This window comes from Diabrotica virgifera, chromosome 8, assembly GCF_917563875.1.
Source record: "Diabrotica virgifera virgifera chromosome 8, PGI_DIABVI_V3a".
NCBI lineage: Eukaryota > Metazoa > Arthropoda > Insecta > Coleoptera > Chrysomelidae > Diabrotica > Diabrotica virgifera.
Window position 1 is genome coordinate 31468539 of NC_065450.1, and position 14996 is coordinate 31483534.

The 14996-nt window shown below is 33.3% G+C and overlaps 2 protein-coding genes across 3 annotated transcripts in view; both read right to left on the reverse strand.

The window, feature by feature from the left end:
* The window catches only part of LOC126890446 (lysine--tRNA ligase), a 35890-nt gene extending 35569 nt beyond the window's left edge, over positions 1-321 (reverse strand). The window contains exon 1 of one of the 2 annotated variants that reach the window (XM_050659391.1): positions 151-321. In XM_050659391.1, the coding sequence (XP_050515348.1) occupies positions 151-185 (35 nt within the window). In that variant the 5' untranslated portion in view covers positions 186-321. Of the gene's footprint in view, positions 1-26 lie in introns of both variants that reach the window. The other variant, XM_050659390.1, reaches the window with a different exon arrangement.
* LOC126890447 (zinc finger protein 235-like) overlaps positions 201-14996 on the reverse strand; it is a 59667-nt gene continuing 44871 nt past the window's right edge. The window contains exon 2 of the mRNA XM_050659392.1: positions 201-5247. Within this exon, the coding sequence (XP_050515349.1) occupies positions 4064-5247 (1184 nt within the window). The 3' untranslated portion in view covers positions 201-4063. The remainder of the gene's footprint in view (positions 5248-14996) is intronic.

Here is a 14996-nt window from a genome sequence, read left to right on the forward strand (position 1 = left end):
TAGGTTGAAGTCTAGATTATATTTACCTTTTACTTTTTTGTATTACTCCTGAATCGATTGAAAAGAATTGTTTTCTCATAAGCCTAAGAGTTTGCATCATGGTATAGGTTAAGGAAGGAAAATTATATTTCTCAATTCAGATGAACTTACTTTTTTGACAAAGGTTCTCCAGCTGCATCAGCCATCGTTTTTTATGTCTCTGACTCTGACTAAAACTAAATGGTCTAAAACACTTATCAAAAGATACCGTATGCAATCTTGCAATCGGCAACTTAAAAGATTTTCGCGTTTTCACGTGTAGTGTTGACGGATGACGTTGGCAATGACAAATTCCATCAAATAAAATATTATGCAAACAAAAATTCCCTAAACCCATATACAGCCACCAAAAGCTAACAAGCCGTGATATGAGAAAATTGGCAATGTTGGAGGTAGTCCGAGGTTAGACCATTTTTTACTGTTTCCATGGAGAGGTTAGGCTAATTTTCTTGGTTTTTATTGTATTAATGGTGAATTATTAGATTAAAAAAGAAAAGGTATGTATGTCTTATGTTAATTGTAATAATTGTGTGATTATTAATAATGAATCATATTCACCTCGTTCTCTGTACGGAAAACGACTTTTAAGGACACGACTGCATATGAAAAGACTTACTCCATAAGAAAACGTGTCTACGTCTAAAGGGTGTCCGCGAATGTGGGCCATTAACACTACAACCTAAAAATAATGTGAATTATACAGGATGCTCCAAAAAAGAGTGGTGTATCAAAGTTATATTTTTTCTAATGGAACACCCTATATCTGACGATATTTTTAATTGCCCTTAAAGAAGAAACTTTACTGAATATGAAAATTAATTTATAAAAATTAATGCATTTAAAAAGTATTGTGAAAACTAATAAAGATTTTTGAAAATTTTAAACGCATAATGAAAATTACATCATTACCGAGGATAAAAAATCCCTGACAACTTCTATTCGCTCCGAGCGCTAACAAAGTGTCAAAGCAAAATCGACCGACCTGCTCATGGTGGCCGGTGGCGGTTTTTTGAAAGTTTGTAAGGACGCTTTGGTTATGTTTAAATGGAACATTTAAAAAAAATACCGTGTCACGCTAATGATAATAAAAACCCACTTAATCTGATATAAATTCTTCATTTTCCAATATTGATTATCACTTTGATTATGTTAGACACTATTCGCGATTGAAACGGAATATAGAGGGCAGGTCGAATGCAAAAAATGGCCGATATAAATGGTATAAACAAACATTCAATTAAGGAATAGAACAATACCGATTTGATTTAAAATATTTTAATGTACTCATAACGCTGAAATTTACTTAAAATTTCATAATAGTGGCCAAATTCCATTCAAATCAACAATTTTCTGGTTTGTTTATACCACTTATAGTAGTTTAAATTTATTCCACCAGAGGTCAGCTACTTTGTTTTTCATCGCGAATACATTTTCTTGCATCATTTCTAATATCGTTTCTGATATGTCAAAAAAATGCATAGTGTCGTACACAGATACAAGAAACGATATCAGAAACGATACAAGAATTTGTGTCAGGCACAGATTCTTGTACAAGAACTGCGCCAATTTCTGCGCAAAGAGCAAAAACGTAAAACCTGCTGGTAAAACATCTAAAATGTCATATCATAATTACTTACTCATAATGGCGGCTGAAATGAAAATGGGATCATGTATTGATGAATTTGTTTGTGTTTTTGTAGGTATTATTTATAAATCTTTTATTGATACTTAATATACCGTTTGGTATGGACTACTGTTCTACTAATAACCATATATTTAGCTCCTAGTAAAGTTCAAACTATCAATTTAGCACAAATATCAAAACAAAATAAAAACACAAATAATCAACCTCAGTCAACGTAAAATTCTGGTTAGCATTAAAATGTTAATTATATAAAAGTTTATAAATTTTATAAAATATTTAAAATCAGCTGTGTCTGTAGATGTAGTACTACCATAACGTGACACAGGGTGACAAACAAAATTTCGACCAATCACGTGCCGAATTTCATACAATTTTCGATACAAGAACTTGCATAGTGTCATACAGGGCACAATGTACGTACAAGAAATGATACAAGAAACGATATCAGAAACGATATTAGAAATGATACAAGAAAATGCATAGTGTCATACAGCCTTTAGTCTTTATTAACGAAAATGAAAATTTTGGGTTGCACTATAAATTAATAACTAATGAATTCTAACAATTGTATTCGGTTATTATCACTACAAAATAAAATATTCGAGTTTAACAAAATAATCCCATAAGACTCAATGTTAAAACGTCCTTACAAAATCTAACAGCGTGTCACGTGACTGTAAATAGAGGGGAGACTCTCGGAGCGAATAATGTTTATTTTAATAAAGTTACAGGTGTGCATCCTCGTATGCTAGTAGTAATTTTGGTCCATTTACTTTGAGTAATTCTGTTATTTGTGCTGTTCTTACTACTTTCTCCAGGATTATATTAAAAAAGAGAGTTTACAGCGCATTTTCTTGTTTCAGGCCACTGCTTATTTCGAACGGTTCTGAGAGTTTATTACCTATCTGTACTATGGATCTACAGCCATTTACGCATATCTTAACAAGCTGGATAACCTTTTCGAACAATCTGCTTAAAACAAATTTCACACTTATCCAGATCTTCTACAGTATGCTCTCATAATATGTACTTTCAAATAACTTGCTGTAGTAAACTGCTTAAAACAATTTTCACACTTGAAGGTTTTTCTTTGGTGTGCGTTATCAAATGATTTGGTTGAATAAATTGCTTAAAACAAATTTCACACTGATATTTTTTTTCTCCAATGTGCACTCTCAAATGTACCGAGTGTACCAATAAGAAATGGCTCTCGGCCATATCTCAGGGACCTTTTATAGTACAGCTTTGGGAAAAAGCCATGTATAACAAAAGTTGACTCGGGCAAAACCTGGATATTATTTTCATCATTGTAGGTTCACCGCTAGGGGGGCGTAATTGAGTATCAAAAATTAAAAAAACAAAATTTTACAAAATTTGCCTAATGAAAGGTCTCTAGAAATCCGATCATTGTATTGTTCATAAAATTCTGCGCATATTTGATTTCACAAGTTTAAGTCTACCTTTGCAAATTAGAGGTGGGGTGAGTGGGAACCTTGTCGTGAAAAGATGGCTGTAAGTCCGGTTCTGCTAAATCGATTTTTGCAAACTTTGTCTTGTTTAAAACAGCTCTTTTTCGTCAATGTAAAAGTTATAATTTCGAAACAGTCTAATGAGTAATATACCAGCTTGGAGGCGCTATTTAATTTTTTACAGAAATCTAGTTTTCTTTGGAAAATATTAAATACAAGTATGCATTTTTATTCCTGTATTACAAAATTAGACCAAATTAACAACAATAGCGAAAACCACATACGTTAATACCATTTTTCTGTATCGAGATATTTTAAGAAACGTGTAAATTAGCAACATAACTGTTACTGTCACCGGTAAACGACGTTAAGGAAATCAGTGGAAATATATTTATATTAGAAACAATTAATGTGATATGGAAAAAACACGAAAACATTTTCCAGTTGTCAAGGTATATAATGAATTAAAAAACATAAAACAAGATGAACAAGACGATAAAATTTAACAACAAAATAAAAACAACTACTTAGTGACTTTAGGCCCATCATTTTCGATGCAAACAAACATTTACTCTTTCAAGAGTAGATTGAACAGCAGTCTCATATTCTTCTCTCGAAAACCTTTGAATGGTGTTTCGTATTCTCTGGATCATGTTTTCTAGAGTAGTGGGCCTAGTTGCAAAAACAAGGTCTTTAATCCGTCCCCATAAATAAAAGTCTCAAACCGTTAAATCTGGTGATCTGACTGGCCAAAAAAATAGACTTCCTCGTCCTATCCATCTATCAGCGAATGTCTGATCTAAAAAATCTCTAACTACTCTGGAAAAAAGCGCCGGACAACCATTGTGCTGAAACAACGTGAAACTACGAACTGCCAGCGGAACATCTTCCAGAAGAGGCAATTCGTTCCTTAGCTTTTTAGAGCGGTTTTTCTTAAGAGTGCGCTTTTAAATGCGTTTTCTGTTTCTTCAGTGTGAGTTTTCATGTGTTCAGTTAAATATCCTTTTCGAACAAACTGCTTAAAACAAATTTCACACTTGTCCAGATTTTCTCCAGTATGCACTCTCATATGTACTTTCAAATAACTAGCTGTAGTGAACTGCTTAAAACAATTTTCACACTTGAAAGGTTTTTCTTTGGTGTGCCTTATCAAATGTTCTTTCAAATGATTTGGTTGAATAAATTGTTTAAAACAAATTTCACACTTGTAAGGTTTTTCTCCAGTGTGTACTCTCAAATGTTTGTTTAAACTCTGTGAATGGCTAAACTGCTTAAAACAAATTTCACACTTGTACGGCTTTTCCCCAGTGTGTACTCTAAAATGTTTTTTCAAATGAGTTGTTGTAGGAAATTGTTTAAAACATATTTCACACTTATAAGGTTTTTCTTCTGTGTGCACTCTCAAATGTTTCTTCAAATCACTTCTTTGGCTAAATTGCTTAAAACAAATTTCACACTTATATTTCTTTTCTCCAGTGTGCAGTCTCAAATGTATATTCAAATAACCTGCTGTATTAAAGTCTTTAAAACATATTTTACACTTGTAAGGTTTTTCTTTGGTGTGCACTCTCAAATGTATTGTCAAATTACTTGCTTGAGTAAATTGCTTAAAACAAATATCACACTGGTGAAGTTTTTCTACAATGTGTACTCCCGAATGTCTTTTCAAATTACCTGCTGTAGAAAACTGCCTAAAGCAAATGTTACATTTAAAAGTTTTTTCTTTACTGTGTACTAGCAAATGTGTTTTCAGATTAGTTATTTTATTAAACTGCTTGAAACAAATTTCACACTTATAAGGTTTTTCCCCAGTGTGCACTATCAAATGTTGTTTCAAAGTACTAGCTGCAGCAAACTGCTTCGAACAAATTTCACATTTATACGGTTTTTCTCCAGTGTGCACTCTCAAATGTACTTTCAAATAACTTAGTGAAGTAAACTGCTTAAAACAAATTTCACACCTGTGAGGTTTTTCAGCAGTGTGCACTATCACACTACTTCCTTGAATAAATTGTGGATTCATATCGTTTCCTTCGTGAGATGAATGTTCAGGTAATGCATTCTTAATTTCCATTTTGATATCTTTGAGATAATCTAAAAATAAAAGTCACTATAATATAAATATTTGAGTACAAGGGAAAGTGAAAATACAGAAACACTTTATAGTGCGTATCTCAACGCATTCAATATGAGCATATGAACACGAAAAAACCAATAATATTATAACCTAAAGACGGTGGTGCACACGAAGGTTCCACAATGACTGATGTTTAAACATTTCAAAACAAAAAAAAAACGAATTTCGCGCCAAAAATTCTGGAAAAAATATACTGATGAAAACGAAAAAGCCACTTATAAACATGTTCGTAGTTTTGAACTTATTCTTTTATGAATATATTATTTTTTATTTAATTCCAGTTAAGACTTTTCACTATAAATATAGCAATGATTTTGTTACTAAACTGTAGATTTTGTGGTAAAAAAATAAAAAGGTAAATGTGAAAATTCTATTTATTTGTTTTTAATAACAAAGTTGCTAAACATTATTTTAAAACAAAACTAGTAGCGTGTATGGGCTCCTCTAACTCGCAGAACTTCTGCACAACGTCTAGGCATGCTTTCAATCACATTTTGAATAGTTCCTTGATCTAGTTTGTTCCCATTCTTCCATGAGAACTTCCTCGATATGTTGTAAGTATCTTAGTGGTTGACGATCCTTCAAGCCCTTCCCGAGTGTATCCCAAATGTGTTCAATGGGATTTAAATCTGGACTCCTCGCTGGTTACTCCATAACTTGAATTTTGTGGGTATCACGTGCGGTCTCACATTATCTTGCTGAAGGATAAATTCTGGACCCATATTTTCAGCAAATGTTCGTAGTTTTAAACTTATTCTTTTATAAATATATTATTTTTTATTTAATTCCAGTTAAGACTTTTCACTATAAATATAGCAATGATTTTGTTATTAAACTGTAGATTTTTTGGTAAAAAATAAAAAGTGATAAATGTGAAAAATTCTATTTATTTGTTTTTAATAACAAAGTTGCTAAAAATTATTTTAAAACAAAACTAGTAGCGTGTATGGGCTCCTCTAACTCGCAGAACTTCTGCACAACGTCTAGGCATGCTTTCAATCACATTTTAAATAGTTCCTTGATCTAGTTTGTTCCCATTCTTCCACGAGAACTTCCTCGATATGTTGTAAGTGTCTTAGTAGTTGACGATCCTTCAAGCCCTTCCCGATTGTATCCCAAATGTGTTCAATGGGATTTAAATCTGGACTCCTCGCTGGTTACTCCATAACTTGAATTTTGTGGGTAGTCAAATAATTTTGCACTATTCGGACCACGTGCGGTCTCGCATTATCTTGCTGAAGGATAAATTCTGGACCCATATTTTCAGCAAATGGGACAACATGTGGTTCAAGAACTTCGTTTATGTAACGCTCTGCCGTCATCGCCCCTTGCCGAATGAGGAAGCGTTCAAGTATTACGTAACGCAGCTTGGGGAGAGGGGGGTCTTGTAAAACGTTACGGTGTGTTACATGGGGGAGGGGGTTCGAACAGCGCGTTACGTAACATTATTTTTAACTTATGTAAATAAAAAAGACTACTAAATCAAAATCTCCCAACTTGGCAACTTTCGTTTATATTTTACGGAGAACCGCTAGATTGTATGATATTGCCCCTTATGATCCGCTCATGTTCCGGCCTTTCTACAAGTACAATAGGACAATATAGTATCTATTCAAGTGAATAATCTTCAAATTTCTCACCAGATCAAGAACAGTAACACATGTTTGCAATAATTAGCTCGACCTTTTTGGAGAACAAAAGCTGAAAAGATACAGATTACAGATGGGATTCAGACCAAAGAAATTTTAAGAGAGACTCATAAATCGTTTGTCTACTCGTTTTCTGAAGTCCATATGTGGTCTAGTTTTCTCAGTGTTCTGCAGTATTCATTAGTGTTTTAAATACCTAATACAGAGAAACGTGTATTGCTCTTGTCAGTGTTGTTAAAGTGAATTAATTCATACTTTAATTAATTAAATGTCGTTTTTATCATTACCGCAAAAAGTCGAAAAAGTTTTATTAGTACCGCAAATGCGGTTAAATCAATTTTTTACCGACTCTCCGGTACTTTTCGCAGCATAATTTGTTCCATTTAGGTTAAAATGGTCATTTGGGTGTTACGTAACGTTTTGGAAGGGGGAGGGGGTACAGAAAAACGTTACTCTGCGTTACATGGGGGTCAAAATTTTTCAAAAATCGCGTTACGTAATACTTGAACGCCCCCTGACTACTAAATCAGAACGGCCATTTAAAGTTATCCCACCGCAAACCATAATGGAACCTCCGCCAAAAGCCTTGAAATGTGGAATTCAAAAACCGCTTGCCTGGTCTTCTCCAGACCCTAACACGCCCGGCAACAAGATTTAAAAGAAATCTGGACTCGTCAGTAAACATCACGTTACTCCATTGTGCCCTGATGCAATGCATGTGTTCTTCTGCACACAATCTGGCTCTACGATGTGCAGGGGTCAAAGGAGGTACTCTAGCTGGCCTTCTTGCATTCAACCAATGTTCGTGAAGCCCATTACGTATAGCTTGAGTAGTTATTCTTGTACCCGTAGCTTCTACCAACTCATTTTGTAGCGTTCGTGAAGTACTTCGACGGTTTCTGACGTTCCATAGTTGTAAAAGTAGATCCTTTCTAGCTCTAGTCGACCTTGCACAATGCGTATAAGGTTTTCTTCTAATAACTATACGTTTCATATGTAGTCCAGGCTATTTATCACAGCACGACTAACATTTAACATTTCTATTATACGGCGTCCTTAGTAACCTTCTTGAATTAAAGTTATTGCCTTAGCAATTTGAATCTCTGTGAGATACACTCTGTGCCTTCGGAGCCTTCCAAGCACTTCAAAATCCATGATTAATTCTTAACAATTTTAACATAAATATCGACAAAAATTCAATAACGGAATAAATGTGATTCCAAAATATTATTAAGTTTGGCTTTTTTACCGAATATAAGAAAAACGATGAGAAACTTGTTTTTTTCTTTCATGTATAAAAACTTTGTGTCTACTGGGGGGACGCACATTTTTAAGTTCCTACCTAATGAAATAAACAATTTACGTTAAATTAAGTTAGTGGCTCCTTTTTAGTTTTGATGAGTGTATTATGCTATAAATAGGCAATAAAAAATCCTACAAAATTAAAGAAAGCAGAAGTTTCTACGATGATCAGAACCGAAGATATCACCAAAAAACGATAAAACACCTTTTAATTTTCTGGGGTGTTATGGGTCTAAAAGTTGTTTGGTCGAATAATTTTTGATGTAGAACAGCACGGTATTTTTATTTTTAGAATATCGCTGGTAGTATGGTATAACTAGACCTAAACCCAGACATCCAAAGTGAAAGTTATCCTTCAATACCAAATTGTTCTATAGGGTCCACATATTGTTAAGTAAAAAGTTACACCATTTTGAGCGCCGGGTTAGGGACGGAGGCGGGGGAGAAGTCGGTAAATTAGGAGTTTTTTGCGTTTTTCGTCAATATTTCTAAAACTATGCGGTTTAGCGTGAACAATGTTCTATACAAAAATGTTCTACATTGAATTTTAAAGAAAAAAGGTCGTATAAATATTCCTTCTAAAACGAACGGTTCCAAAGTTACGGAGGTAGTATAGTATAATTGGTCCAAAAAAGGCCTAACCCCGTCATCCCAAATTAAAGGTTTTCCTCCAACACCAAATTGTTCTATATGGTTCACATAATGTTCAGCAAAAAGTTACACCATTTTGAGCCTTGGGTTTGGGGGGAGGTGGAGGGGAGAAGTCGGCAAATTAGTAGTTTTTACGTTTTTCGTCAATATTTCTAAACCTAAGCAGTTTAGCGTGAACAATATTGTATACAAAAATGTACTACATTAAATTCGAAACGAAAATTTTACTGTCTTAAAGATATTCATGCGACATTGTCCATAGAAAGTGCAGATTGGGTTTCTCCGTACCAGAGATTTATTTGGCCTAGGACTGTAGAAGCCTCTTGGTGAGGTTGACGTTCCTTATCAGTAACATACCACCGGCCAATGAAATAGCAAATTATATTTAGAAAACACAATCCTGTTAAAAAAATTAGTTTCTTCAGTAAAAATATTATAATTTTTCCAAACAGTATAAAATATATGGAAAACCTCTACTTTCCACCCTCCCTAACTCCGGAATTGTTGATTTTAGAACAAATTAATATGCATAGGATCTTTTTCGTTTCAAATTTAATGTATTACATTTTTGTATAGAATATTGTTCACGCTAAACCGCTTAGGTTTAGAAATATTGACGAAAAACGTAAAAAACTACTAATTTACCGACTCTTCCCCTCCCCTTCCACCCAAACCCGACGCTCAAAATGGTGTACCTTTTTACTGAACAATATGTGGACCATATAGAACAGTGGTGGGCAAACTTTTTTAATGGGGGGCCTCAAAGTTCAACAAATTCTATAGGAGGGCCAGAATTATAGAAAAAATGCATTTTGTGTTAAAACTATATGTATACTATCCATATCGATGGACTCTCAGCAGGCTTGATTAAATACTTACGCAGGCCGGAGTTGGCCCGCCGGCCGTACTTTGCCCATCACAGATAGGCATAGAACAATTTGGCGTTGGAGGAAAACTTTAATTTGGGATGACGGGGTTAGGCCTTTTTTGGACCAATTATACTATACTACCTCCGTAACTTTGAAACCGTTCATTTTAGAAGGATTATGTATCGGGCCTTTTTTGTTTAAAATTCAATGTAGGACATTTTTGTTCACGCTAAACCGCATAGTTTTAGAAATATTGATGAGAAACGAAAAAAACTGTTAATTTACCGATTTCTTCCCCACCTCCCCCCAAACCCGACGCTCAAAATATTGTAACTTCTTACTGAACAATATGTGGACCATATAGAGCAATTTTGTGTTGAAGGATAACTTTGGATATTTGGGTTATGCCTTGTTCTTGATCAACTGTATCATACTATGGGGGCATTTTTCACTATCTCAACCGGCTAGACCCTTTTACACTTGTAAGATTTTTCTCCAGTGTGTACTTTCAAATGTTTTTTCAAAGAATCTACGTGACTAAACTGCTTAAAACAAATTTCACACTTATAAGGTTGTTTGGGAAAGTATGCAACGTTTATTTTAATATTTTAATTTATTAGTTTTTTATATTTAACATTATGACTGCCTAATTATGCAATACGATTAATCACTTTTAATACATATAATCTTTTTTACATTTATCTTATAGTAATCTCACATATAGTACGTTCACTCTAACTTTTCCCATGCACAAACTGATTCACGAACTACTTTTCATACTAGGTCTCTTTTCAACTCACAGAAATTAATATCGCAAAAATTAAGACTAACAGTACGTATCAATATAACACATCGACATACTTTTCACTTTATTTTTTGATTAAACTTATTTGAAAATGAATCGTGACGCATGGGAAAAGTTAGAATGGAAGGGCAATATACAGTGATGAGCGCGCTAATGACCGGCAAAATAGCGCAAAAGATGGAAAACATTGCGTAACAAAAAGAGATGAAACTAGTGGAGATGGAAATTATTGTTATAAACGTCTAAAATAACATTAAATGACATAGTTTCCCACCTTTAGACGTATCAGAGGAGTATGACAACTGTCACTGTGACAGTAGAATTTTATAAAATACTCCTGTCACAGACGTCTAAAGGTGGGAAATTATGTAATGTAATGTTAATTTGTACGTTTATAATGATCATTTCCACCTCCACTAGTTCCATCTCTTTTTGTTTCGCAATGTATTATGTTTCCGTCTTGTGCGCTATTTTGCCGGTTATTAGCGCGCTCATCACTGTATATATACCATGTAACATATATTTTTATATTTTTAAATACATCTCTGTAAAGCTATTTAGACTGGCCATTCATGAATGTTTTCTTGTTAGAAGAGAAAACGAACTCACTTTCATTACAAACAGAAGCAGAAATAAAAGACGTAATAAAAAAATGAAAAATAACAAGGCCCCAGGATGTTAGTACAATAACTGTAGAAATAATAAAATATGGAGGACAAAGAATACAGAGTGAAATATCAAAGTTAATACTAGAAATATGGACCACAGAAATAATGCCGGAACAATGGAAAATTTCAGTGATATGCCCTATACATAAGAAGGGAGATAAGTTAGATTGCAATAATCACCGAGCAATATCACTACTAAACGTTGGATACAAAATATTTAGCAAAATATTGAAAGGAAAACTAAATAATAGTATGGAACAAACAACAGGGGATTATCAAGGAGGATTCAGGAAAGGCAGGTCAACTATAGACCAAATATTTATAGTAAGACAAACGCTGGAAAAATTCTACGAGCGGAAGGGTTGATAGTAATAAACCAAGAATTGTTTTACTCGAAATGGTATCCTATCTAAAGAAGAAAGAAATTTTGATTTCAAAAAAGTTGTTAAACGGTACCCACATATTTATTAGTGAAAACCTTACGAAGCCGCAATATCAGCTACTGAATGCAGCAAAACAAAAATACGGTAAACAAAATGCATGGTCCAGGAATGGCAAAATTTTTATTAAGGACGGAGGTATCAAAAATATTACGTCGCACCAAGATCTTTAAATCAGCTACTTAATGGTAAACGTGGCAACGTGGCAAGATGGAGGTTTGGTCATTATCTGCGTAGTATCTAGTACAAACTATTTGGTACCTTCATTTATCTTTCCACTTTTTATGGTAGACATGTTTTTTTATTTTAATCTAATTTAGATGCTAATATTTAGTTGTTTAATGTATCTGGGAACTCCTCATTTTGTTAATGATTGATCAGTACTTATAATTATTGCTTTCTTTATTTTTAATTATGGTATTATATGGTAACAACTTGTTTTGTATTTAATTAGGTTTTTTGTTTAAGTTTTGCGTCCAAGGATATTAAATTAAGTAATAGTATTTTATATAAGTTGTATAATCAATTATGGAGCTCCAGAGTTTTTTTAATGAAAATTAGCGCTTATTACCAAAATTCGAGAGGTTTAAGGACGAAAACGACAGATTTTTACCAAAGTTTGTTGATAGAAACCTTTGATATTATTGCTTTGACGGAAACCTGGTTAAGTAATGACATTAATGATTCTGAATTGTTTGACGAAAGGTATGTGGTTTATAGAAACGATAGAGATCTTGTAAGGACGCGTAAGGCAAGAGGCGGAGGTGTTCTGATTGCAGTTCATAAAAAATATAAATCTAAACAAATCTTAGTAAAAAGGTAAATACTGAATTAGAGGTACTATTCGTTGAATTGGATGTATTTGGAAATAAATTAATTCTTAGTAACGTATATTTGCCCCCCCCCCCCCCCCAGTTGAGCAATAACGATTACAGTTGAGTCCGCGAATCTTTACCCGTGCGTCATCATTTAAAGCAACCGAAATAAGTCGATGATAAGTCGGAAATTGAAATTTACTAAACGCAACAGCAAGTCACTTACCGTCACTTGCTGTTGCGTTTAGTAAATTTCAATTTGCGACTTATCATCGACTTATTTCGTATGCTTTAAATGATGACGCACGGGTAAAGACTCGCGGACTCAACTGTATATAGCTTTTGTTGATCTTTTTTCGTACATAGATAATACAGTCGAACCCGCTATTAGAATACCGCCTAAAGGAATATCCCGGTTTAAGGAGTAGAAATTTGAGGTCCCGAAACATTTCTATTAGCGACCAATGATCGGTTATTAGAATAATCCGGTTATAGGAATACTTTTGATTGTCACCAAGGCTATTCCAATAAGCGGGTTCGACTGTACAATGAACACATCTATTTTAGTTTTTGGAGACTTTAATTTACCTTGTGTAACCGGTGTTGACTATAAATTTGAAAACAACACTTCTCTCAAATATTTGTCAATTCATGAATTAATTAGTATGTATAACTTTCAGTCTTTCAATAACATTGTGAATGAGGATGTGCGAACCTTAGATCTAATTTTGAGTAATATTGATATTTTAGTTGGTAAAAATAACTATCCATTTACAAATGAGGATAAGAAACACAGTTTTGAGTATAGAATTTAACATGATAAAGACAGGAACAATCAATCATCATGAGATGAATAATTTAACTAACCAATTTAATTTTAAAAAAGCCAATTTTCCTATGTTGTGTGATTTATTGAGGAACTGTAGCTGGGATAATTTAGGATGTATACAAGATATTGACATTGCAGTTGACTATTTTTATCATAAAATTTATGAAATATTTGAGGTGTGTGTACCTAGATTTCGAACTAAGAGCAGAATAAACAAATTTCCTGTGTGGTTTACTCCAGACATTATTCGTTTGCAAAGGGAGAAAGAGTTTCATAGGAGTATGCAAAATGTAGCGGTTTATCATGTAACTAAATATAAAAGACTGCGAGCACTTTTAAAAAATAGGATCAGAGAAGCGCACGAGTCATACATACATAATGCCGAAAACAGTATCAATACTAGCCCTAACTTATTTTGGAATTTGGTAAATAGAAACAAGAAAGCGAGTATTGACACTGAATATATAATTAATGGAAACAATGAAATAATTTCTGACAGTAAAACAATTTCCCAAGAGTTTGCTGATTATTTTAAGTCTATATATGACCATAAATCTTCTACATACGATTTAAATTTTATTAATTCTAGTCACAATAATTCTCCTTTGCTCAGTTTCACTAAAGTTACAGTGCGTGATATACATAACGCATTTTCAAAATTAAAACCAAAGTTTTCTTCGGGACCTGATGGTATTCCGGGGTATATATTTAAAGCATGTCGCGACTACCTTACATATCCTCTAATAATTATCTTCCAAAAAATAGTAGATAATAATTATTTTCCGAAATTGTTTAAAATGACTAAGGTAACTCCTATCCATAAAAAAGGTTCACGAAATGATTGCAAAAATTACAGACCTATTGCAATTTTGAATTGTATAGCAAAAATTTTTGAACACATCTTACATGAAAAAATGTATGCACATGTACAGAAAATGATATGCCCACAACAATATGGATTTTGTAAAAATAAATCTATTGAAGCTAATTTATTATTATTTACTAATTATATTAATGATGTCATAGTCAACAAGAACCAGGTAGACGTGGTATACACTGATTTCGCCAAAGCCTTCGATAAGGTCAACCATGATATTCTATTAGAAAAATTATTGTACTTTGGGCTAAGCAATTCATTGCTAGAACTTTTTGTAACATACTTGACAGATAGATGGCAATTTGTATCATATAAAGGAGATAAATCGGAGGTTTTCCTGGTGGAATCAGGTATACCACAAGGTTCAAATTTAGGACCGCTATTATTTTTACTGTTTGTGAATGAATGACCTTCTTTATATAATTACATCTCGGTGCCTTTTATATGCGGATGATTTAAAAATATTTAGAGAAATTAAAGATTTGAATGATTATTTTCAATTACAGTACGATTTAAACGAGATTTATGATTGGTCAATACGTAATAAACTGTATTTTAATTTGAACAAATGTACGATCATGACATATAGTCGTCAGGCAAACCCTAGTTATTTTATGTACAATATGGGAAATAATAACTTACATAGGGTCAATGAAGTGACGGATCTTGGTATTACGTTTGTAAATAATTTAAGTTTCAACTTACATGTGCAAAATATTATGTCTCAGTCATACAAAATGATGGGACTTATTAAACGTGTAACATATAAATTTCATAATATCGACTCAATTAAACGGCTCT